This window comes from Lepidochelys kempii, chromosome 4, assembly GCF_965140265.1.
Source record: "Lepidochelys kempii isolate rLepKem1 chromosome 4, rLepKem1.hap2, whole genome shotgun sequence".
Taxonomy (NCBI): Eukaryota; Metazoa; Chordata; order Testudines; family Cheloniidae; genus Lepidochelys; species Lepidochelys kempii.
Window position 1 is genome coordinate 12,794,487 of NC_133259.1, and position 25,841 is coordinate 12,820,327.

General features: G+C 44.2%; 3 protein-coding genes across 4 annotated transcripts in view; all 3 read left to right on the top strand.

Moving 5' to 3' along the window:
- The first annotated feature begins 1,378 nt into the window (after positions 1-1,378).
- On the top strand, positions 1,379-3,917 carry LOC140910960 (C-X-C motif chemokine 10-like). Its single transcript, XM_073343174.1, has 4 exons — positions 1,379-1,447; positions 2,233-2,359; positions 2,975-3,064; positions 3,809-3,917. Exons 1-4 carry the CDS (start codon positions 1,387-1,389, stop codon positions 3,915-3,917), a joined length of 387 nt encoding a protein of 128 aa, XP_073199275.1. The 5' UTR covers positions 1,379-1,386.
- Positions 3,918-10,552: 6,635 nt separating this feature from the next.
- On the top strand, positions 10,553-13,796 carry LOC140909931 (C-X-C motif chemokine 10-like). The gene is made up of 4 exons (XM_073340024.1): positions 10,553-10,658; positions 11,444-11,570; positions 12,186-12,275; positions 13,020-13,796. The coding sequence occupies exons 1-4, from the start codon at positions 10,598-10,600 to the stop codon at positions 13,126-13,128; spliced, it is 387 nt and encodes a 128-aa protein (XP_073196125.1). The 5' UTR covers positions 10,553-10,597; the 3' UTR covers positions 13,129-13,796.
- Positions 13,797-15,267: 1,471 nt separating this feature from the next.
- SDAD1 (SDA1 domain containing 1) overlaps positions 15,268-25,841 on the top strand; it is a 36,770-nt gene continuing 26,196 nt past the window's right edge. The window contains exons 1-6 of one of the 2 annotated variants that reach the window (XM_073340414.1): positions 15,268-15,442; positions 20,808-20,912; positions 21,590-21,688; positions 22,189-22,335; positions 25,127-25,198; positions 25,298-25,398. In XM_073340414.1, coding sequence (XP_073196515.1) covers positions 15,353-15,442; positions 20,808-20,912; positions 21,590-21,688; positions 22,189-22,335; positions 25,127-25,198; positions 25,298-25,398 — 614 coding nt within the window. In that variant the 5' untranslated portion in view covers positions 15,268-15,352. The remainder of the gene's footprint in view (positions 15,443-20,807; positions 20,913-21,589; positions 21,689-22,188; positions 22,336-25,126; positions 25,199-25,297; positions 25,399-25,841) is intronic. The other variant, XM_073340416.1, reaches the window with a different exon arrangement.

A 25,841-nucleotide genomic window follows, 5' to 3' on the forward strand; every position in this document is an offset into this window, starting at 1 on the left:
CCCAGAGCGGCCGATTGCCTCTCTGGTTTTCTGGTAGGCTTGCCTCAGCTCCTTCAGTTTCACGCGGCACTGCTTCGGGTCCCTGTTATGGCCTCTGTCCTTCATGCCCTGGGAGATTTTGACAAATGTTTTGGCATTTCGAAAACTGGAACGTAGTTCTGATAGCACGGATCCCTCTCCCCAAACAGCAATCTGATCCCGTACCTCCCGTTCGGTCCATGCTGGAGCTCTTTTGCGATTCTGGGACTCCATCATGGTCACCTCTGCTGATGAGCTCTGCATGGTCACCTTTGCTGATGAGCTCTGCATGGTCACCTGCAGCTTGCCACGCTGGCCAAACAGGAAATTGAAATTCAATAGTTCACGGGCCTTTTCCTGTCTACCTGGCCAGTGCATCTGAGTTGAGAGTGCTGTCCAGAGCGGTCACAATAGAGCACTCTGGCATAGCTCACGGAGGCCAATATCGTCTAATTGAGTCCACAGTACCCCAAATTTCGACCCAGCAAGGTCAATTTCAGCGCTAATCCCCTTGTCGGAGATGGAGTAAGGAAACTGATTTTAAGAGCCCTTTAAGTCGAAAAAAAGGGCTTCGTCGTGTTCACGGGTGCAGGGTTAAATCGATTTAACGCTGCTAAATTTGACCTCAACTCCTAGTGTAGACCAGGGCTTAATCCCAAATGTGAGTTGACTCATCTTTGGGGCTTTTAAATATTAACAGAAATAGTGCACTTTTTTCTGATTAGTATGTCCTTCACACTTGCACAGAATTTGTAGTGAAAACTTTGGTCCATGTTTCCAAGCAAGATTCCTAAGAGATATGAGAAAACAGGGCACGCTTAATGGAGTGCCAGGAGCTGAGATAATTTGACTCCCTTCTCCCCATTCCTCACCCCACACAATGTTTATTTGTGGCTTTCACTTCAAGAATTTCCCCAGTGTTATTTTTGCCTCGGAGAGCAAAACAATGGTCACCTTTTGGGACTTTCATGCACAGATTGAATAATCTCTGATTATTTTAACTGTCACGACAATAATCAAGACCAATCAGCAATCACCAATCACCAATCAGCTCCGCTCCCTGCACACATAGAAGCGAGCATTAATCACTTCCTAAGACTCACTGAAAGTCTTATGAGAAATCAGGAATTTCAATGAAAAGGGAACAGTTGGCAAAGCAAAACAATGGTTACCTGTTGGGACTTTCCCGCACAGATTGAATAATCTCTGGTTATTTTAGCTGTCACGACAATAATCAAGACCAATCAGCATCAAGGAGGGAAAAGGCTGAGAGTATAAATGTACACTGGGACACACTTTGTCTCAGGCACTCCTCAACCTCTCCCAGACATCCAAGAATCATACAGAAGAACCTTCGCTCTCATCACCATGAAGGGAACCTGGGCTGTTGTCCTTTGTTCAGTGCTCCTGCTCGCGGCTGAAATTCAAGGTAAGAGGCAGCAGTATAAAAAAAGACGTGTAATACAGTGAGAAAGCCAGAGGTGTGATTAACTGGAGAGCTGTGCAGAATAAATGCTTGGAACTTCCTTTTGTGGCAATAAAGTGATCTATGTTCAGGGTTGTGTTCTACTGCCACTCACAAACATCTGTCCGCTCTGCTCGTGTCTAGAAGGTGTGTGTTGTCCACACAGGACTCGGACTGATCTGCTTGTATTTAGCAGGGAAATGAATAGAACAGTTTTTGGCAGGCTTGGATTTCTGCCCAGACTGTCCCCTAGTTTGTAAGGGTGTGAAATCAGCCTCAGTCCATCATATTTTTGTCTTGTTTTAATCACCAGAGGAAGACAGTTTGGGCCTGATCCAAAGCACATTCCAGTCAGAGGGAACTTTCCCACTGATATCAATGGGTGTTGGATCAGACCCTTTGTGAGCAACAATGATTTTAGGTCCAACTGCTCCCTCTGTTCATTCACTCCCATCACTTTTACACCAGGGGTGACTCCTGTTTTCCATTGACTCGTGTGAGAGCGGAATCAGGCTCTCTGACTTCAAAACTAACGAGATGAAGGCAAAAGAGTGTAGCGCTTTTTGTGACATTGACCTCATGTAAATATGCACATGGTAACATTGCAGGACAAATGATTCTGCAGCCCTGAGGATGAAATGGAGTGTTTTCAACCTCTCTTCTTCCAACTTAAACATATTTTACTGAAGGCATCTCAGGTATCTAATATCATTCTAATCTCTCTCTCTCTCATGGCCCATTTCTTTTAGGGCAGCTGGCCTATGGACATGGACGTTGCAGCTGCACAGAGAAAGGTTCTGATTTCGTTCAGCGAAAAGCCTTAGGAAAAATAGAAGTGATTCCCAAGAGCTCTTCCTGTGACCATGTTGAGATCATGTGAGTAATAACTGCTCAGATATCGCCACTCAGAGGGGCTGCTTGTTGCAATGGTAGAAAATATGGGGATTTTTTCCCCTTTAATGTAACCCCAGGTTCTGATGTCCATCTCCGTATTCCAAGCAAAGCGAAGTGCAATGAGGCTAGAGACTAAGGCCCAGGTCATCAGCTGGTATAATCAACACAGCTTCACAGACTTCAGTGGAAATACACCAACCCATAGCAGTTCCAGACTAGCCTGGAGGGTGGGATTCTCCAGGGCTCTGTGCCCTGTTCAGTCAATGACCCCAGATCTGAATAGGAGCATTTTGCACTCAGTTGGCACGGGGTAAATGACTACACAGGTTTTAGGGATTCAGGCCCTGAGGCTGGATGAGAACCTAGATCCCGCTTCCTAGGTGCACATAAATACATCAGGTAGATCATTCTAATGCTTTAGCTGATTTGAGGTCTTTCGATTTAATATTCACTCCCAGCTCATGGCGACAATGTAGCATATCACTCAGCTCACCAAGGGCCAGACTCCTGCTATTCAGACCCTGATCCTAGATCACAAAGACAACGGTGACCTTTCCATTATATGGAAATAAATTCTGTTTTCTTTGTTAATTTCAGTGCTACAATGAAGCCCACTGGAGAGCAAAGATGCTTGAACCCTAATTCCAAATGGGTACAGAAGATGATAACAACCCTCATCAAGAAAATGTAGGTTTCCCATCCATCTGCAAGGAAAAATTCTCATGTGCTTAAGAGCTCACGTTATTCTTATACATCAGTGAGATCCAACTTTGGGCTGAATCGATGGTCACTGCAGTCTCACAGCCTCAGAAACCTGCATTGCAACCCCAGAAAATGGCATATTTCTTGGGACACAGTATAAGGTATCTGGTGTATACAGAACCCCCCATTGAAGCAATAGCCCGTGCTTCACGCAAAAGAGCAGGTCAAATGCACTGCATTGTTTCAAAGGGAAGAACAAGTTCGTTTAAACAGCCTGTGTGTCTCAGGCTCAGTACTAAACTCACTTGTGCTGAATTTTGGGGCTCTTTACCCATGTGTGGGCTTCAAAAGCTGGGAAGAATGGCCACCCTTGATGCCTATTGAGAAATCACATAATCCTTTAGGACCAGACTGTGCCACATTTACCCTCGCTGAGTAACACCTTACTCCACAAGTCATCCGATAGAAAGCAAAGGGACTATTCACAGAGGAAGGTGCCAATCAGCTTAACCCTGGCAGAATCTGGTCCTTTAAATGTAACCTACTGTTCTACCAAGTACTCGATGGCCCTGGTTCTGATGTGACTTAAACTGGTGTAAATCAGAAGTAAGTCCAATGGAGTGGCACAGCGTAAAGCTAGTGTGAGAGGAAAATCAAGCCCTTCTGTATGTGAAATCCAGAAAGAAAAATTCTAAAGGATAAAGTTCCCACTGTGTTTTATTTTGACAGGTCTTCACAAAGCACTCACCGGGAAAGGAGAAGAGCTAAAGATCACTTCAACAGACACGTGAGATTTTCGGATTTCAGCGCTTCAGGCTCCCTCTCCAGTGAGCAATGAACTTGAGTCTGCTTCCTCCACCTGGCTCTTCGACTTTTAAAATACAAATGCTGCAGTGAGGCAAGTTGTTCCCAACATACAGTCGTTGCATCCATTAAGGTAACATCTGGGCAGTGACATCATCTCAACACTGTGATGAAACATCAGCATGTCACGGCAGGACGTGCAGTGAGGCATATGTAACCTCAGTAATCCTACTGGCAAACCAGTGACAGTAAATGCCCAGTTTGTCTGTGGGGTCTCCTGGTGGCTATAAGTGGTAATAGATTGCTTCTGCTTATCTAATTAGCAAAGGTTTCTTTGAGCCACATGATTGGGTTATTATATTATTATAATCATAACTCGGAGATACAAATATTCTCAGATAACACATACTAAGAATTCCAGTTTATTTTTTCTAGCAGATTTGAAATTAACGTAATTCTTAGATACATGTTCCATGTTCATTTATATAATATAACACATGCTTGTTGTTCTAGGATATGTGTAACATTTGTCTGTAGGCTTTATAAATAAAATTGAGGAAGGCTTATAATCTAAAGCCTATCACACTGTGTTATTAACTGATGTATAAACGTTTATTACACAGATTAAATGGATCTTATCTTGATGAAATATAATATAACAAATGAATGTAATATAGTATTCACAAACATTCCTTGTGCTAGACTTCTCCTTTTAAAGATAAACCAATTAAAATGAATAAATGACACTGAAAGTTGTAACAGTTGCCTTGGAGTTTGTACTATGTAATCATTCATGAGCTGAAATTTCATTCATAGTGCTAGATATATTTACAGTTGAGTAACTCCATCTGAGAATTAATGCTAATATCCTACCATATTAATTTGATAAAAATTCACGTATAGAAAGCTCAATGCTTGCGTACATTCAATCACACTACAGTGAAGCAATATCCAACCAACAGAACTTTCTCCAGTCCTCCTCCTACAGCTCTAACACCAGAACTGCACCCCATCCCCACCCATCTCCTTACCTTTCCCTGTCACCCCAAAGAAAACCCTGGAAGAACAGATAAGCAGTGCGGCTTCACCTGAAGGTCAACTAGGGTGAACAGATGTCCCTATTTTATAGGGACAATCCTGATATTTGGGCCTTTTTTTCTATAGGCACCTATTGCCCCCCACCCCCTGTTCCAATTTTTCACACTTGCTGTCTGGTCACCGTAAGGTCAACACATTTGGTCCTTGGCAAAGCGCGGTGGGAAAGCTAGTGCCACACTGGAGGGCACCTCCCTGAAGAGGCTCTGGGCCTGATTCCCGTGTACACTGCGGCTCTTTGCCTTGGTGTGGCAGTGCGAAGGGGCTGAGATGTGCGTCCCTGTTCTGTGACACAAAGCAGCTGGTCCCAGAAGAGCAGCACAAGGGCCCAGATCCTCCAGAGTATTTAGGTACCTAATTCCTATTGATTTCAGCGGGAACTAGGTGTCCAACACCTTTGGGGAACTGGGCCCGCTGGTCCCAGCTGGAATGCCCCCTCTGCTGGCCAGGGCAGCTCTTTCCCTTTTATAGAACTAATTCTTGTTAAGCGGGAAGATTTTAATGAAGCATTCTGCACCTATCCCTGTGCCTGCCCCAAGGAGCCCCATCTCTAGTGCTGGCCTTGCTGCCCATCACCCTCAGCAGCACACATAATACTTCCCAGAGCTTTGAAAGGGGAGGGGCGCATGCCTGCAGGGCAGCAGAGATCACAACAAGGAGCAGAGCAAACAGGGCAGGCATTGTGGGATACCACAATGTGGGGAGTTTCCCACATTGTGGGAAAGCCAGTTCTGTCAACAAAAGAATCAGCAGTGTCTACACTGGTTCGTTGTCAACAATAAAGGGAGGGGGAAAGACAGAAGTCTCTCATAGGGGTGGAAGTGTTTTCTTGACAAATCTGGGCATTTTTCCCGACAAAAAAGTCTCATTGTAGTAGGTACGCTCCTGCTGTTTGGTCGCCAAAAGGCAGTTTTTGGTGACAAAACTTGGTAGTGTAGACAAGGCCTAAACTGACAAACTAAATTGGAAAAAGGCACTCTTATTCTGGGATTAGTGTGTCTACACAGTTTGCAAATTAATTCCAAATGGACACAAATCAGATGTCAAGAATTATAACATTCAAAAACCAGTCGGAGAACACTTCAACCTCCCTGGTCACTCAATGTCAGACCTAAAAGTCGCAATTCTCCAACAACAAAACTTCAAAAACAGACTCCAACGAGAAACTGCAGAATTAGAATTAATTTGCAAACTGGAAGCCATTAAATTAGGCTTCAATAAAGACTGGGAGTGGATGGGTCATTACACAAAGTAAAAACTATTTCCGCATGCTAATTTTCCCCCCACTGTTACTCACACCTTCTTGTCAACTGTTTGAAATGGGCCATCCTGATTATCACTACAAAAGGTTTTTTCTCCTCTGATAATAGCTCACCTTAATTGCAAAAAGAAAAGGAGTACTTGTGGCACCTTAGAGACTAACCAATTTAGTTGAGCATAAGCTTTCATGAGCTAAAGCTCACTTCATCGGATGCATACTGTGGAAAATACAGAAGATGTTTTTATACACACAAACCATGAAAAAATGGGTGTTTATCACTACAAAAGGTTTTCTTTCCCCCCACCCCACTCTCCTGCTGGTAATAGCTTATCTAAAGTGATCACTCTCCTTACAATGTGTATGATAATCAAGGTGGACCATTTCCAGCACAAATCCAGGGTTTAACAAGAACGTCTGAGGAACGGGGGCGGGGGGAGGGTAGGAAAAAACAAGGGGAAATAGGTTACCTTGCATAATGACTTAGCCATTCCCAGTCTCTATTCAAACCTAAGTTAATTGTATCCAATTTGCAAATGAATTCCAATTCAGCAGTCTCTCGCTGGAGTCTGGTTTTGAAGTTTTTCTGTTGTAATATCGCAACTTTCATGTCTGTAATTGCATGACCAGAGAGATTGAAGTGTTCTCCAACTGGTTTATGAATGTTATAATTCTTGACATCTAATTTGTGTCCATTTATTCTTTTACGTAGAGACTGTCCAGTTTGACCAATGTACATGGCAGAGGGGCATTGCTGGAACATGATGGCATATATCACATTGGTAGATGTGCAGGTGAACGAGCCTCTGATAGTGTGGCTAATGTTATTAGGCCCTGTGATGGTGTCCCCTGAATAGATATGTGGGCGCAGTTGGCAACGGGCTTTGTTGCAAGGATAGGTTCCTGGGTTAGTGGTTCTGTTGTGTGGTACGTGTTTGCTGGAGAGTATTTGCTACAGGTTGGGGGGCTGTCTGTAGGCAAGGACTGGCCTGCCTCCCAAGATTTGTGAGAGTGTTGGGTCATCCTTCAGGATAGGTTGTAGATCCTTGATAATGCGTTGGAGGGGTTTTAGTTGGGGGCTGAAGGTGACGGCTAGTGGCGTTCTGTTATTTTCTTTGTTAGGCCTCTCCTGTAGTAGGTGACTTCTGGGAACTCTTCTGGCTCTATCAATCTGTTTCTTCACTTCCGCAGGTGGGTATCGTAGTTTTAAGAATGCTTGATAGAGATCTTGTAGGAGTTTGTCTCTGTCTGAGGGGTTGGAGCAAATGCGGTTGTATCGCAGAGCTTGGCTGTAGACAATGGATCGTGTGGTGTGGTCTGGGGGAAAGCTGGAGGCATGTAGGTAGGAATAGCGGTCAGTAGGTTTCTGGGATAGGGTGGTGTTTATGTGACCATTGTTTATTAGCACTGTAGTGTCCAGGAAGTGGATCTCTTGTGTGGACTGGACCAGGCTGAGGTTGATGTTGGGATGGAAATTGTTGAAATCATGGTGGAATTCCTCAAGGGCTTCTTTTCCATGGGTCCAGATGATGAAGATGACATCAATATAGCGCAAGTAGAGTAGAGGCATTAGGGGACGAGAGCTGAGGAAGCGTTGTTCTATGTCAGCCATAAAAATGTTGGCATACTGTGGGGCCATGCGAGTACCCATAGCAGTGCCGCTGATCTGAAGGTATACATTGTCCCCAAATGTGAAGTAGTTATGGGTGAGGACAAAGTCACAAAGTTCAGCCACCAGGTTAGCCGTGACATTATAGGGGACAGTGTTCTTGACGGCTTGTAGTCCATCTTTGTGTGGAATGTTGGTGTAGAGGGCTTCTACATCCATAGCGGCCAGGATGGTGTTATCAGGAAGATCACCGATGGATTGAAGTTTCCTCAGGAAGTCAGTGGTGTCTCGAAGGTAGCTGGGAGTGCTGGTAGCGTAGGGCCTGAGGAGGGAGTCTACATAGCCAGACAATCCTGCTGTCAGGGTGCCAATGCCTGAGATGATGGGGTGCCCAGGATTGCCAGGTTTATGGATCTTGGGTAGTAGATAGAATATCCCAGGTCGGGGTTCCAGGAGTGTGTCTGTGCGGATTTGATCTTGTGCTTTTTCAGGGAGTTTCTTGAGCAAATGCTGTAGTTGCTTTTGGTAACTCTCAGTGGGATCATAGGGTCATGGCTTGTAGAAAGTGGTGTTGGAGAGCTGCCGAGCAGCCTCTTGTTCATATTCCGACCTATTCATGATGACAACAGCACCGCTTTTGTCAGCCTTTTTGATTATGATGTCAGAGTTGTTTCTGAGGCTGTGGATGGCATTGTGTTCCGCACGGCTGAGGTTGTGGGGCAAGTGATGCTGCTTTTCCACAATTTCAGCCCATGCACGTCGGCGGAAGCACTCTATGTAGAAGTCCAGTCTGCTGTCTCGACCTTCAGGAGGAGTCCACCTAGAATCCTTCTTTTTGTAGTGTTGGTAGGGAGGTCTCTGTGGATTAGTATGTTGTTCAGAGGTGTGTTGGAAATATTCCTTGAGTCGGAGACGTCGAAAATAGGATTCTAGGTCACCACAGAACTGTATCATGTTCGCGGGGGTGGAGGGGCAGAAGGAGAGGCCCTGAGATAGGACAGCTGCTTCTGTTGGGCTCAGAGTATAGTTGGATAGGTTAACAATATTGCTGGGTGGGTTGAGGGAACCATTGCTGTGGCTGCTTGTGGCATGTAGTAGTTTAGAAAGTTTAGGGTCCTTTTTCTTTTGTAGAGAAGCAAAGTGTGCGTTGTAAATGGCTTGTCTAGTTTAGTAAAGTCCAGCCACGAGGAAGTTTGTGTGGAAGGTTGGTTTTTTATGAGAGTATCCAGTTTTGAGAGCCTTAATTGATTAGTCTCCTTACAGCTGGTATGGTAACACCCATTGTTTCATGTTCTCTGTGTATAGATATCTTCCGACTGTATTTTCCACGGCATGCATCCGATGAAGTGGGTTTTAGCCCACGAAACCTTATGCCCAAATAAACTGGTTAATCTCTAAGGTGCCACAAGTACTCCTCATTTTTGTGTGTGCTAATTTCCCCATACTAATTTCCCCCGACTGTTACTCACACCTTTTTGTCAACTGTTTGAAATGGGCCACCCTCATTATCACTACAAAAGTGATTTTTCCTGCCTTGGTATTCTACTGTTAATTGTATTGTCTCGTTAGCACTGACCCCCCACTTGGTAAGGTAACTCCCATCTTTTCATGTATTTATACCTGCTCCTGTATTTTCCACTCCATACATCTGATGAAAGTGGGTTTTAGCTCACAAAAGCTTATGCCCAAATAAATGTTAGTCTTTAAGGTGCCACAAGGACTCTTCATTGTTTTTGCTGATACAGACTAACACGGCTACCACTCTGACTCCTTGTGCCGTATCATTGAAAATATTGCCTTGTAAATTAAACTAAGTAGAGAGTATACAGTCTAGGTGGAGAAGTCACAAAAGCCAATAGTCCTGCAGAATTTTTCGTCTTTGCTGGCTGTTCCCTTTTCATTTAAATGCCTGTTTTCTCCTGGGGACACTAAGTAGGTTTCACTTTCCATGACTCTTAGGAAATGATAGCCCGCACATGGGATGTGTGCAGGGAGCTGTCTGGGTGATCTCAAAAGAGAAACTAACCCATGGGGATTTCTTAAAGTTAAAGCCCCCGCAAATATATTTTAGGGGTGGGACAGAGAAAACAGAGTCAGATTATCTCAATTCCAGTCCCTTAATCCCAAATGTGAGTTGACTCATCTTTGGGGCTTTTAAATATTAACAGAAATACTGCACTTTTTTCCTATTAGTATGTCCTTCACACTTGTACAGAATTTGTAGTGAAAACTTTGGTCCATGTTTCCGAGCAAGATTCCTAAGAGATATGAGAAAACAGGGCACGCTTAATGGAGGGCCAGGAGCTGAAATAATTTGACTCCCTTCTCCCCACTCCTCACCCCACACAATGTTTATTTGTGGCTTTCACTTCAAGAATTTCCCCGGTGTTATTTTTGCCTCGGAGAGCATAAAGGCAGCTCTGCTCCCTGCACACATAGAAGCGAGCATTGATCACTTCCTAAGACTCACTGAAAGTGAAACCGAGTTTGTCGCCTTATGAGAAATCAGGAATTTCAATGAAAAGGGAACAGTTAGCAAAGCAAAACAATGGTTACCTGTTGGGACTTTCCCGCACAGATTGAATAATCTCTGGTTATTTTAGCTGTCACGACAATAATCAAGACCAATCAGCATCAAGGAGGGAAAAGGCTGAGAGTATAACTGTACACTGGGACACACTTTGTCTCAGGCACTTCTCAACCTCTCCCAGACATCCAAGAATCATACAGAAGAACCTTCGCTCTCATCACCATGAAGGGAACCTGGGTTGTTGTCCTTTGTTCAGTGCTCCTGCTCGCGGCTGAAATTCAAGGTAAGAGGCAGCAGTATAAAAAAAGACGTGTAATACAGTGAGAAAGCCAGAGGTGTGATTAACTGGAGAGCTGTGCAGAATAAATGCTTGGAACTTCCTTTTGTGGCAAAAAAGTGATCTATGTTCAGGGTTGTGTTCTACTGCCACTCACAAACATCTGTCCGCTCTGCTCGTGTCTAGAAGGTGTGTGTTGTCCACACAGGACTCGGACTGATTTGCTTGTAATTAGCAGGGAAATGAATAGAACAGTTTTTGGCAGGCTTGGATTTCTGCCCAGACTGTCCCCTAGTTTGTAAGGGTGTGAAATCAGCCTCAGTCCATCATATTTTTGTCTTGTTTTAATCACCAGAGGAAGACAGTTTGGGCCTGATCCAAAGCACATTCCAGTCAGAGGGAACTTTCCCACTGATATCAATGGGTGTTGAATCAGACCCTTTGTGAGCAACAATGATTTTAGGTCCAACTGCTCCCTCTGTTCATTCACTCCCATCACTTTTACACCAGGGGTGACTCCTGTTTTCCATTGACTCGTGTGAGAGCGGAATCAGGCTCTCTGACTTCAAAACTAACGAGATGAAGGCAAAAGAGTGTAGCGCTTTTTGTGACATTGACCTCATGTAAATATGCACATGGTAACATTGCAGGACAAATGATTCTGCAGCCCTGAGGATGAAATGGAGTGTTTTCAACCTCTCTTCTTCCAACTTAAACATATTTTACTGAAGGCATCTCAGGTATCTAATATCATTCTAATCTCTCTCTCTCTCATGGCCCATTTCTTTTAGGGCAGCTGGCCTATGGACATGGACGTTGCAGCTGCACAGAGAAAGGTTCTGATTTCGTTCAGCGAAAAGCCTTAGGAAAAATAGAAGTGATTCCCAAGAGCTCTTCCTGTGACCATATTGAGATCATGTGAGTAATAACTGCTCAGATATCGCCACTCAGAGGGGCTGCTTGTTGCAATGGCAGGAAATATGGGGATTTTTCCCCCTTTAATGTAACCCCAGGTTCTGATGTCCATCTCCGTATTCCAAGCAAAGCGAAGTGCAATGAGGCTAGAGACTAAGGCCCAGGTCATCAGCTGGTATAATCAACACAGCTTCACAGACTTCAGTGGAAATACACCAACCCATAGCAGTTCCAGACTAGCCTGGAGGGTGGGATTCTCCAGGGCTCTGTGCCCTGTTCAGTCAATGACCCCAGATCTGAATAGGAGCATTTTGCACTCAGTTGGCACGGGGTAAATGACTACACAGGTTTTAGGGATTCAGGCCCTGAGGCTGGATGAGAACCTAGATCCCGCTTCCTAGGTGCACATAAATACATCAGGTAGATCATTCTAATGCTTTAGCTGATTTGAGGTCTTTCGATTTAATATTCACTCCCAGCTCATGGCGACAATGTAGCATATCACTCAGCTCACCAAGGGCCAGACTCCTGCTATTCAGACCCTGATCCTAGATCACAAAGACAACGGTGACCTTTCCATTATATGGAAATAAATTCTGTTTTCTTTGTTAATTTCAGTGCTACAATGAAGCCCACTGGAGAGCAAAGATGCTTGAACCCTAATTCCAAATGGGTACAGAAGATGATAACAACCCTCATCAAGAAAATGTAGGTTTCCCATCCATCTGCAAGGAAAAATTCTCATGTGCTTAAGAGCTCACGTTATTCTTATACATCAGTGAGATCCAACTTTGGGCTGAATCGATGGTCACTGCAGTCTCACAGCCTCAGAAACCTGCATTGCAACCCCAGAAAATGGCATATTTCTTGGGACACAGTATAAGGTATCTGGTGTATACAGAACCCCCCATTGAAGCAATAGCCCGTGCTTCACGCAAAAGAGCAGGTCAAATGCACTGCATTGTTTCAAAGGGAAGAACAAGTTCGTTTAAACAGCCTGTGTGTCTCAGGCTCAGTACTAAACTCACTTGTGCTGAATTTTGGGGCTCTTTACCCATGTGTGGGCTTCAAAAGCTGGGAAGAATGGCCACCCTTGATGCCTATTGAGAAATCACATAATCCTTTAGGACCAGACTGTGCCACATTTACCCTCGCTGAGTAACACCTTACTCCACAAGTCATCCGATAGAAAGCAAAGGGACTATTCACAGAGGAAGGTGCCAATCAGCTTAACCCTGGCAGAATCTGGTCCTTTAAATGTAACCTACTGTTCTACCAAGTACTCGATGGCCCTGGTTCTGATGTGACTTAAACTGGTGTAAATCAGAAGTAAGTCCAATGGAGTGGCACAGCGTAAAGCTAGTGTGAGAGGAAAATCAAGCCCTTCTGTATGTGAAATCCAGAAAGAAAAATTCTAAAGGATAAAGTTCCCACTGTGTTTTATTTTGACAGGTCTTCACAAAGCACTCACCGGGAAAGGAGAAGAGCTAAAGATCACTTCAACAGACACGTGAGATTTTCGGATTTCAGCGCTTCAGGCTCCCTCACCAGTGAGCAATGAATTTGAGTCTGCTTCCTCCACCTGGCTCTTCGACTTTTAAAATACAAATGCTGCAGTGAGGCAAGTTGTTCCCAACATACAGTCGTTGCATCCATTAAGGTAACATCTGGGCAGTGACATCATCTCAACACTGTGATGAAACATCAGCATGTCACGGCAGGACGTGCAGTGAGGCATATGTAACCTCAGTAATCCTACTGGCAAACCAGTGACAGTAAAGGCCCAAAAGGAAAAGGAGTACTTGTTGGATGAAGTGAGCTGTAGCTCACGAAAGCTTATGCTCACATAAATTTGTTAGTCTCTAAGGTGCCACAAGTAATCGTTTTCTTTTTGCGGATACAGACTAACACAGCTGTTACTCTGAAACCAGTAAAGGTCTAGTTTGTCTGTGGGGTCTCCTGGTGGCGATAAGTGGTAATAGATTGCTTCTGCTTATCTAATTAGCAAAGGTTTCTTTGAGCCAGATGGTTGGGTTATTATATTATTATAATAACTCAGAGATACAAATATTCTCAGGTAACACATACTAAGAATTCAAGTTTATTTTTTCCAGTAGATTTGAAATTAATTCTTAGATATATATGTCCCATGCTAATTTATATAACACATGCTTGTTGTTCTAGGATATGTGTAACATTTGTCTGTAGGCTTTATAAATAAAATTGAAGAAGGCTTATAATCTAAAGCCTATCACACTGTGTGTTTAATTGATGTATAAACGTTTATTACATAGATTAAATGGATCTGATCTTGATGAAATGTAATATAACAAATGAATGTAATATAGTATTCACAAACATTCCTTGTGTTAGACTTCTCCTTTTAAAGATAAACCAATTAAAGTGAATAAAAGACACTGAAAGTTGTAACAGTTGCCTTGGAGTTTGTACTATGTAATCATTCATGAGCTGAAATTTCATTCATAGTGCTAGATATATTTACAGTTGAGTAACTCCATCTGAGAATTAATGCTAATATCCTACCATATTAATTTGATAAAAATTCACGTATAGAAAGCTCAATGCTTGCGTATATTCATTCACACTACAGTGAAGCAATATCCAATCAACAGAACTTTCTCCAGTCCTCCTCCTACAGCTCTAACACCAGAACTGCACCCCATCCCCACCCATCTCCTTACCTTTCCCTGTCACCCCAAAGAAAACCCTGGAAGAACAGATAAGCAGTGCGGCTTCACCTGAAGGTCAACACATTTGGCCTTTGGCAAAGTGGGGCAGGAAAGCTAGTGCCACACTGGAGGGAACCTCCCTGAAGAGGCTCTGGGCCTGATTCCTCTTTACACTGCGGCTCTTTCTCTCTACAGTGGGGGGGGGGGGGGGGAAGGATAGCTCAGTGCTTTAAGCATTGGCCTGCTAAACTCAGGGTTGTGAATTCACTCCTTGAGGGGGCCATTTAGGGATCTGGGGCAAAAATTGGGGATTGGTCCTGCTTTGAGCAGGGGGTTGGACTAGATGACCTCCTGAGGTACCTTCCGTCCCTGATATTCTAGGATTCTTTGCCTTGGTGTGGCAGTGCGAAGGGGCTGAGATGTGCATCCCTATCCTGTGACACAAAGGAGCTGGTCCCAGAAGAGCAGCACAGGGGCCCAGATCCTCCAGAGTATTTAGGTACCTAATTTCTATTGATTTCAGCAGGAACTAGGTGCCCAACACATTTGGGGAACTGGGCCTGCCGGTCCCATCTGGAATCCCCCCTCCTCTGGCCAGGGCAGCTCTTTCTCTTTAATGCAACTAATTCCTATTAAGCGGGAAGACTTTAATGAATAGCTCAGTGGTTTGAGCATTGGCCTGCTAAAAACCCAGGGTTGTGAGTTCAATCCTTGAGGGAGCCACTTCGGCATCTGGGGCAAAAATTGGGGATCGGTCCTGCTTTGAGCAGGGGGTTGGACTAGATGACCTCCCGAGGTCCCTTCCAACCCTGATATTCTATGATTCTGCACCTACCACTGTGTCTGCCCCAAGGAGCGCCGCCTCTAGCGCTGGCCTTGCTGTCCTCTGCCTGTAGGGGGCGCAGGCGGCTCCCAGCGCTCGCAGGAGGCCAGACTCCGAGCAACGCACAAGCAGTCGCTTTTGGAATAAGTTTGCCCCTCTGCGGCTCCCCTAGCGCCGGAAGCCAAGATGGCGGCGCCCAGTGGTAGCTCACGTGGTCGTTCCGGGAGGGGCAGAGCGTCTCGCAGGCAGTAGCGCCCCGGCCCCCAGCAGCCATGTCCGGCCGCAGCAACAACAAGCTGCCCAGTAACCTGCCCCAGCTGCAGAACCTGATCAAGCGGGACCCGCCGGTTTATACCGAGGAGGTGAGAGAGCGAGCCCCCTCGCCGCGCCGGGAAGGTGGGGTGGGGGGGTCAGCCCCACGCTCAGCCCCCAGGATGCCCCTGGGCCCCAGCCCCCCCCATCCTCGGTGCGCAAGGCCGAGGTCTCTGTGCCTTCTTAATAAAAACCCCCTTTTTCTTGGGAGGCCAGTGACGCCGCTTGGTGTGGCCTGTGGGGGCCAGAGAGGGACAAGGCGCGGGAGGTAATATCTCTTAATGGACCAGCTTCTGCTGGGGGAAGGTGCAGGCTGGCGAGCTTCACAGAGCGCCTCTTCGGGTCTGGGGAAAGTAACCAGAGTGACCCCCCCTCCCCCCAGTCGGTGTCACGCCCACAGCGCGATCCCCCCTTGTCCCCAAAGGGCGGTATGTCCTTGCTCACACAGGGCGTGTGTACCTGGCGGTAACTAGTTGGACGAGGAGGGGAGTGAGATCCTAGTGGCGACGAGGCACTGTGCTTCTCAGCTCGGCTGGCTACATGCAGGTGCCTGGTCTGCGCTGCCTGGAGTTAGGTGTTTTGCTGTAAAAACGCCCCTTTCCCCCGTTAAGGTATAGCTGCCTTGACTAGAGATGGTGGCATATAAGGCAAAACTCCTTCTCTTTCTCACATGGGGCTGGACCCCTTAAACTCAATGTGACTTTACATGCTTCAAGTTAGGCATGTGCTAAAGCGTGGAGCTGAGCCAGGGCTGTAGCCCTGGTCTAGACACCTTTTGCTAGCAATTTAACTATTTTAGTTAGGGGTTATCTTTTTACCGATATAGTTAGACCAGTATAAAGGTGCCTTGTGCTTGTGTGATTTATTTGTCTCCCTGTACTGGAATAGCTATGCCATTATAAAGCACTGCTATACTAATGTAACTGCATCCATAGGGACGGAGGGATGACTGGCAGTTCTACTGTGAAGTCTGTACCAGTATAGTTAATATGGTACAACTTTTGTGTGTAGATCAATGCCTGGGAGAGACTTGAAAATTTGCCTTAGGGCTTGTGTACTCATGGAAGTATTAAGGAACAGCTATTGCACCTTATTCACAGTTGTTGTACAAGCATTGGTGAACCCTTAAACTGCCGTCTTGCCATCTTTTTAGCTTCTTAAAAAAGCTAGAAGTAACTTTATGCCAGCCCTGAGTCCCCTTACCAGTTCTTGTAGTCTTACAATTATCTATTCCTTTTTAAAATAAAAACTCCCCTTTTGCTACTGAAAGTCATACCCAGGCATCTGAACCTGATGGATGATAGGGAAGACATCAAAACTGGCAAGACACTTAGGGGTAGTCTGCATTACCCTGCTACATCGGCACAGCTGCACCATGTCTGGTGAAGATGTGCTATGCTGATAGGAGAGCGCTCTCCCGTCGGCATAGTTACTCCACCTCCACAAGAGGCGGAAGCGATGTTGTTGGCAGGAGAGCATCTCCTGCTGACTTAGCACTGGTGTGGCTAGCACTTAGATGGATGACATTTGTGTCGCTCAGGGGGATGGCTTTTTCACGCCCCTGAGCGAGGTAAGTTACATCGACTTAAGCGGTAGTGTAGATAAGCTCTAAGTGTTGTCAGATGCACAAGAAGAGAAACTGTAAATATATTTCTACTCTCTCAATGGGTGTTAAAGACTGTTACCCTGCTGGCATATGCATGGTCCAAGATAATGTCTCTGCCAGTGGGATAATCATGTTGAACATTAACTTTGGCGTGGGAGAACTGTTCTGTTTGATCCTTGATGTTAAACACAGCCGTTCTCACAATGTACATATGGTCAATAGGTCTGGATAGGTTTCAGAGTAACAGCCGTGTTAGTCTGTATTCGCAAAAAGAAAAGGAGTACTTGTGGCACCTGAGAGACTAACCAATTTATTTGAGCATGAGCTTTCGTGAGCTACAGCTCACTTCATCGGATGCATACCGTGGAAACTGCAGCAGACTTTATATACACACAGAGAATATGAAACAATACCTCCTCCCACCCCACTTATCTAAAGTGATCATCAGGTTGGGCCATTTCCAGCACAAATCCAGGTTTTCTCACCCTCCACCCCCCCACACAAATTCACTCTCCTGCTGGTGATAGCCCATCCAAAGTGACAACTCTTTACACAATGTGCATGATAATCAAGTTGGGCCATTTCCTGCACAAATCCAGGTTCTCTCACCCCCTCCCAAAAACCACACACACAAACTCACTATCCTGCTGGTAATAGCTCATCCAAAGTGACCACTCTCCTTATAATGTGCATGATAATCAAGGTGGGCCATTTCCAGCACAAATCCAGGTTTTCTCACCCCCCCCCCCCACCCCCATACACACACAAACTCACTCTCCTGCTGGTAATAGCTCATCCAAACTGACCACTCTCCAAGTTTAAATCCAAGTTAAACCAGAACATCTGGGGGGGGGGTAGGAAAAAACAAGAGGAAATAGGCTACCTTGCATAATGACTTAGCCACTCCCAGTCTCTATTTAAGCCTAAATTAATAGTATCCAATTTGCAAATGAATTCCAATTCAGCAGTTTCTCGCTGGAGTCTGGATTTGAAGTTTTTTTGTTTTAAGATAGCGACCTTCATGTCTGTGATTGCGTGACCAGAGAGATTGAAGTATTCTCCGACTGGTTTATGAATGTTATAATTCTTGACATCTGATTTGTGTCCATTTATTCTTTTACATAGAGACTGTCCAGTTTGACCAATGTAAATGGCAGAGGGGCATTGCTGGCACATGATGGCATATATCACATTGGTGGATGTGCAGGTGAACGAGCCTCTGATAGTGTGGCTGATGTTATTAGGCCCTGTGATGGTGTCCCCTGAATAGATATGTGGGCACAATTGGCAACGGGCTTTGTTGCAAGGATAAGTTCCTGGGTTAGTGGTTCTGTTGTGTGGTATGTGGTTGTTGGTGAGTATTTGCTTCAGGTTGCGGGGCTGTCTGTAGGCAAGTACTGGCCTGTCTCCCAAGATTTGTGAGAGTGTTGGGTCATCCTTTAGGATAGGTTGTAGATCCTTAATAATGCGTTGGAGGGGTTTTAGTTGGGGGCTGAAGGTGACGGCTAGTGGCGTTTTGTTATTTTCTTTGTTAGGCCTGTCCTGTAGTAGGTAACTTCTGGGAACTCTTCTGGCTCTATCAATCTGTTTCTTTACTTCCGCAGGTGGGTATTGTAGTTGTAAGAAAGCTTGACAGAGATCTTGTAGGTGTTTGTCTCTGTCTGAAGGGTTGGAGCAAATGCGGTTGTATCGCAGAGCTTGGCTGTAGACAATGGATCGTGTGGTGTGGTCTGGGGGAAAGCTGGAGGCATGTAGGTAGGAATAGCGGTCAGTAGGTTTCCGGGATAGGGTGGTGTTTATGTGACCATCGTTTATTAGCACTGTAGTGTCCAGGAAGTGGATCTCTTGTGTGGACTGGACCAGGCCGAGGTTGATGTTGGGATGGAAATTGTTGAAATCATGGTGGAATTCCTCAAGGGCTTCTTTTCCATGGGTCCAGATGATGAAGATGTCATCAATATAGCGCAAGTAGAGTAGGGGCGTTAGGGGACGAGAGCTGAGGAAGCGTTGTTCTAAATCAGCCATAAAAATGTTGGCATACTGTGGGGCCATGCGAGTACCCATAGCAGTGCCGCTGATCTGAAGGTATACATTGTCCCCAAATGTGAAATAGTTATGGGTAAGGACAAAGTCACAAAGTTCAGCCACCAGGTTAGCCGTGACATTATCGGGGATAGTGTTCCTGACGGCTTGTAGTCCATCTTTGTGTGGAATGTTGGTGTAGAGGGCTTCTACATCCATAGCGGCCAGGATGGTGTTATCGGGAAGATCACCAATGGATTGAAGTTTCCTCAGGAAGTCAGTGGTGTCTCGAAGGTAGCTGGGAGTGCTGGTAGCGTAGGGCCTGAGGAGGGAGTCTACATAGCCAGACAATCCTGCTGTCAGGGTGCCAATGCCTGAGATGATGGGGCGCCCAGGATTTCCAGGTTTATGGATCTTGGGTAGTAGATAGAATATCCCAGGTCGGGGTTCCAGGGGTGTGTCTGTGCGGATTTGATCTTGTGCTTTTTCAGGAAGTTTCTTGAGCAAATGCTGTAGTTGCTTTTGGTAACTCTCAGTGGGATCAGAGGGTAATGGCTTGTAGAAACTCGTGTTGGAGAGCTGCCGAGCAGCCTCTTGTTCATATTCCGACCTATTCATGATGACAACAGCACCTCCTTTGTCAGCCTTTTTGATTATGATGTCAGAGTTGTTTCTGAGGCTGTGGATGGCATTTCGTTCCGCATGGCTGAGGTTATGGGGCAAGTGATGCTGCTTTTCCACAATTTCAGCCTGTGCACGTCGGCGGAAGCACTCTATGTAGAAGTCCAGTCTGCTGTTTCGACCTTTAGGAGGAGTCCACCTAGAATCCCTCTTTCTGTAGTGTTGGTAGGGAGACCTCTGTGGATTAGTATGTTGTTCAGAGGTATTTTGGAAATATTCCTTGAGTCGGAGACGTCGAAAATAGGATTCTAGGTCACCACAGAACTGGATACCTTCCTTGCTGTTCCATCTCCCCTGTGGTTAGAGGTTGAGTTGCAACCAGAATTTTAAACCTCAGGAATTCTCAGGATGATAGTTTAAAGTGGCCTTATGCAACACCGGTCTCCCTCCTGCCTGTAGGCAATGTGAATGCATTGTACCTTCACTGGAGCTGTTTGTGCTTTATCAGCTTCTGATGCATACTCTTCTGGACAGGGACTGTGCTCTGCTGCTCCCCAGTCCTGCGAAGACTTAAGCCTGTGCTTGACTACTCACAGTGCATAAAATCTTTGGAAGGTCAGGGCCTGGGGGTCCACACAGTTTCTAGCAGAACGGTAACCTAATTTTGATTGGTGCCTCTGTGCCCCACTGTAAATATTAATATCTCACCCTAATAAGAGACTTACTCCCATCTCACATGGATAAGCTGTTAAAGTCACATCCCTGAGACGCTTGAGATGTATCATCAAAAGCTGCTTGGCAGGGAAAATAGAATTATATATTTAAAGGGACTCAGTGCCATTTCACGGGGCATGGAGCAGTGTTCACGTCCACTCCCCTTCAGTACTCTGGCCAAGCTGGGGAAGCTAATGATCCAACCAGCAGATGAATCCTGGTCACATGCCACCTGAGGCATGTTGTGCATATGCTAAAAAGAGGGCCATTTTGGGGGGGATTTTCTGACATGAATGGGTTTCTATGGGCCTGATCCTGTACCACTGAAGTCACTGAGAGTTTTGCTGCTGTTTTCAGGTGGAGCAGAATGGGGGCCTTAGATCTCTTGATATTGAGAAGCTATGGTATCCAGTAATGACAACTAAGAGTGAAATGGCATATTTGTGTTTCAGTTTCTCCAGCAGTATCGTCACTACCAGTCCAATGTGGAGATTTTCAAACTCCAGCCTGATAAGCCCAGTAAGGAGCTGGCTGAATTGGTGATCTTCTTAGCACAGGTAAAATTCTGTAATTCTAGGAAAAACAAACAAATTGAACTATTAAAAGGTGACCTGCAAAACCTTTCCCCACAATGAAATAATTGTAAGCTATATACAAATGCTCCATATAGATGACAAATAACAGACGAAAAGATTTTAACAATATATTTTTTAAAATTTCCATTCTCCAGGTTTGCTTTCTGTGGTTTACAGTATAAAATGGTAAAAACAAAACATTTTAAAAACTGAACTGTTTATTTAAAAAAAACAAACAAACAATAACCCAGTTGTGCCCCATTTGACAACTACCCTTGCGTCAGCAGAAATTTTAATAGGTGCGTTGCTTCAGAATGATTCTGGAACATCATAGTGGTGCCAAATAGAACTTGTTACTCATAATTATCTTATTTTTGGAATGGGTGTTCCAGATCACCTTTAAATGCAGATTTTACGACACTCTTAATCCTTTAATAAAGAAGTGAGCTTTTATGTAGGAATTAATATGATAGAAACTTCAGCATTCCAAGATATATTGCACATCAACAAAATTTGAAAAAGTTAGTCGTCATTTAATGTATATTTGGTTAAGGGGTATATTTTTACGGAGTCAGATTCACCTCTCAGCAAATGTACCATTGTTACACTGTTAGAGTTTATTATAGGGACTTCAATAAAGATTTTGTTTTTTTAAACAGGTTGGGCATTGCTATCCAGAACATCTTGTTGATTTTCCACAGCAGCTGAAAGAACTGCTTTCTTACAATCACACCGTTTTGGATGCAGATCTTCGAATGGTAAATCTGACATTTAAAGCACTGATATTTATTGCTAAGGTCTTTAAGAGGATTCTGTACAGAATTTTATTTTACAGTATAAGCAAGGACTTGCATTGTCCTGTGTGCCTATTAATTTTGTGTGCCTCAGTTTTTCAGTGTCCAGCTTTCTGAAAGTCGGACTCCTTCAAGATGCCTCAAATTGGGCATCCAAAAATCAAGGTCAAAGTGGTCAGTTTGGTAGAGAAGTGGTACCCTGGTTTTGAGGACCACCACAGAGTTAGCCACTCTGGGCTCCAGGAGCACATCTTTGCCCTGATCCTTCAAAGACTAATACACATGCTTAATTTACTGTGAACAGTCTTGTTGACTTCGCTGGAACTACTTGTCGGGTGTAAAATTTAGCATGTGTAAAAGTCTGAAAAGGATTTGGGCCTGACTCTTTTTCTTTGTAGATGAATAATAAATGCTCTTGTCTCAGTCATTTTCAAATTGTGATTCTGGTCACTTCTTTGTTGCAGACATTTTGCAAAGCTCTGATCTTATTAAGAAACAAGAATCTAATAAACCCTACAAGTTTGCTGGAACTCTTCTTTGAACTCCTGCGCTGCCATGATAAACTTCTACGGAAAGTAAGATGCAGAATAAGAATTGGTTTTATGTCCTTGGTGAGCCTCTTGTTAATGTTTTCCCCTCTCTTATGAGAAGGAAACACAAGTAATTCAGCAGTACCATACAGCCTGTTCGGTCTTCAAGGTAGCTAAATATATAATCTTATTGTAGTTCTGTTGGTTCCAGTAGTGAAGATTTTAGTGTATTTGGGCTTTAAGCAGTTTGATGTGCCTGTGACCAACTATTATGGAGACGGACACTCAGGGATAAATACAATGAGTATGAAAGGGCCAACTTTAGAAACCTGAAAGGTGAGATAAAATCAAGACCTCAAAAGGCCAGGGTGGGGATTGGCAGTTCATTGAGGGTTATGGGCTTGGTTCCTAGAAGTTCTGAGTATTTTCTGGTGTCCCTGACTTCCTGGGGCCTGAGCAGCTGTAACTCCTTGTGTGGGCTCATGTGCCAACCATTTAAGATTTAGTGGAAAAATCATTCCGATGATGGTGTTGGGACATTCCCCAGGATGCGATCTGAACCGCTGGACTGCTGTGTCCTCTTAGCTCTCCAGCCTGGGATCCGTTTTACATTGCTTTGCTGAGGAACAGCAATCCCTCCAGGCTCTGTTCACTCTCAGCCACCAGCAGGCAAAGTCACTCCTAGCTGAGTACATGACTGCTATGCTTAGCCAGCCATGAATTACATACAGAGAGGCACCCACATATCCCTCAGCTCCAGCCTTGCTCCCCAGAAGTGTACGTCTCATACTGCTCAGTAGCCCACTGGACAGTACAAGTTCATAGATAGTTCGTCATTCCAACAAGGGGTAATAAGTATGCACCAGGCTTATTGACCTAAGTAGAGATTCCCAAGCACTTCTGCCAAAACACACTGCTTTAGATAAAACAATAAAAAAAGTTTATTAACTAGAGAAAGATAGATCTTAAGTGATAAGCTATAGAAGTCAGAATTGGTTACAAAAGAAATAAACAGATAAATATGCAAGCTAATTCCTAAATTTTACTAAGGCTAATAAGCTTAAAAGCAAAAGATGTGTCTCACTGTGAGTTGCAATACATTTCCAGGCTGGGTCCCCCCGCCTCCCCGCACTTTGTTCAGTTCTCTGAGAGTCATTGTTGTCATGAGCAGAGAGGTGGCTAGGGACATTCCCCCTCGCCCCCTTCTTGCACCCTAGCCCTTTGTGCTGGAAACATCCTTGCTGGATCATAGGGACAGGCAGTTCCATTGTGTACTGAGCACCAAACTGTCCTTTGGATGAATTGTAAATTTCTTGTTTGCAACTCCTCACCACCCCTCCTTTCTGGAGAATGTCCAATCAAGCTGGTAATGACTCTTTAGCACTTTGCTGGCATGCTAGGGTGTCTTTGTCTCTGAGAAATTGAGTTGTGGACGTTACCCAGAACTCCAACACGTTTCAGTAACCATCATAATTTTACATGCAAGTGTTGTTGCACACATTTCAACAGGATCATAATATTCAGCAGATTGAGTTTTCAAATGATACTGCACAAGGCATACTTTGTACAAAATATAACATAACCATATAAAAGTGGTGAATGTGAGCTACAGCGTGTCATAGGTGTACTAGGAATAAACATAATTACATTGATTTAAAAATCAGCATATCTGACCTCTCTTGGAGATACTGTGGATAATTGTCTAGGCATAAGTTAGAATGTGTTCTACATTCCTACATGATACTAATTTCTGGAATGGAATTCAGGAGTTTATTCCTAAAGTTATGAGATAGACAGACAGTCCTATTCACTGAGGCCTTTTCTGTTGTAGGTGCAGCACCCAACAGGAACTCCTGAGTTCTTTAGGGAAACTTGTAAATGAAAAGCGCTGCTGGGCATAAACATATTTAAATGCCTTCTTTGTTGCAGAAAGATTTATCACTAACTGAAAATAGAATTGACTGGAATCAAACTTGCTACAACAGTCAGTCAAACAGACCAGTCAAAACTTAGCTGAATTTGCAAAAGAAATTTCAGCAATACAAGTTTTTTTTTTCTTTTTTTTTTTTAAAATTACGGCTATATTTGATGTTGTTCAATTCTCTATGGTTTTTATTCTGCAAAGACTGTGGTCTTGTCTACATTAACTCCCCATGTGAACGCTCTTCTTCTCCTTTTGTGGTTTAACTTAGGGGTTGTTTAGATGAATCGTATGCCGCAAGTTGGGTGTAAATCTACATTGCATTAGTGTGCTGTCTGTGTGGACCCTGCTACCACACATGAAAAGTTCCCTAGTGCGCACTGACCTGCTCTGCTTTGAAACAGGACTAGATGAAAATGCCCTACGGGACTTGTAGGATGTGGTAGCAGGGTCTGCAGCGATAGTGTGTGGCAGGCTTGTGCACTGTAGATTTATAACCCAACTTGCCACCCACTCACTGTTCATCAAACCGTTACTTCACTTTGGAAGTGGATTAATCTTAAGTGCAAAAAATCACTCAGTGCAAAATAGGAGGGTCCACACCGGAGACTAGTGCAGCATAGCTATTGTTCTTTAAAGTCACACCCTAGTTTATTCCACACCTAACATCCCCTTGTAGCATCCCCTCTGTGTGCTGTGAGTAGCCCTATTGAAGTTAGCGGGACCATTTGCCATGTGTGAAGTTAAACACATGAATAAATCTTTGTGTAGGATTGAGGCCAATGACTTTTTTTTTTCTCTCTCCCAACTGTGGCTTTGGAAAAAACTTCTTTGCCATAGTGACTGGCGCTCTCCTTGCATGGTAGTACTAATGGGCTTTAGGGAATTAACTTTGTAGGTTGCAGAGTGTAAATACTTCACTTTACCGTGCATGTCACTGTTTGTTTACAGACTTTATATACTCACATTGTGACAGACATCAAGAATATAAATGCTAAACACAAGAACAATAAAGTGAATACAGTAAGTATGCTGGCTTCCAGGTTTACTTTGAATGAATGTTTTTTATTATGAAAACTTTTTCAAACTCGCTCATAATTTTCCCAATTTCTTCTTCTTAAGGCACTGCAGAACTTCATGTATACTATGTTAAGAGACAGCAACCCTACTGCAGCCAAGATATCTCTGGATGTGATGATCGAATTATATAGAAGGAATATTTGGTGAGTTTCATTGCACAGAATTGGTTCTTGATTATTCTGGGGAAACCCAGGACGGGTAAAAATCTGATTTAAAAAAAAATACTTTTTTATTTAAATTTGAAATGGACAACTTTTGTTAAGGCCTAAACGTACTGTAATCTATTACAATCATTTAAACTAAACACAAAAAAATATTAAGTAGTACATCTTTGCTGCCTAATTCTAAAGAAAGTCAGACCACTGCACTGGTGGAAGTCACTGGCTAAGTACCTAAAACCAAAGTTTGTTGAAGGGCTAACTCAGCTTTTCACAGCAGTAGCCTCTATTGCATGTACTGAGAGAATATTTTCTTCATTTCAGTTTATTCAGCTAGTTCAGGTCAATGACTATTTTATTCGTAGGTAGAAAAAAATTGGGAGTTGGAAAAAGCAGAAAATCTTGTTTTCCTCTTCCAATCTATGAAT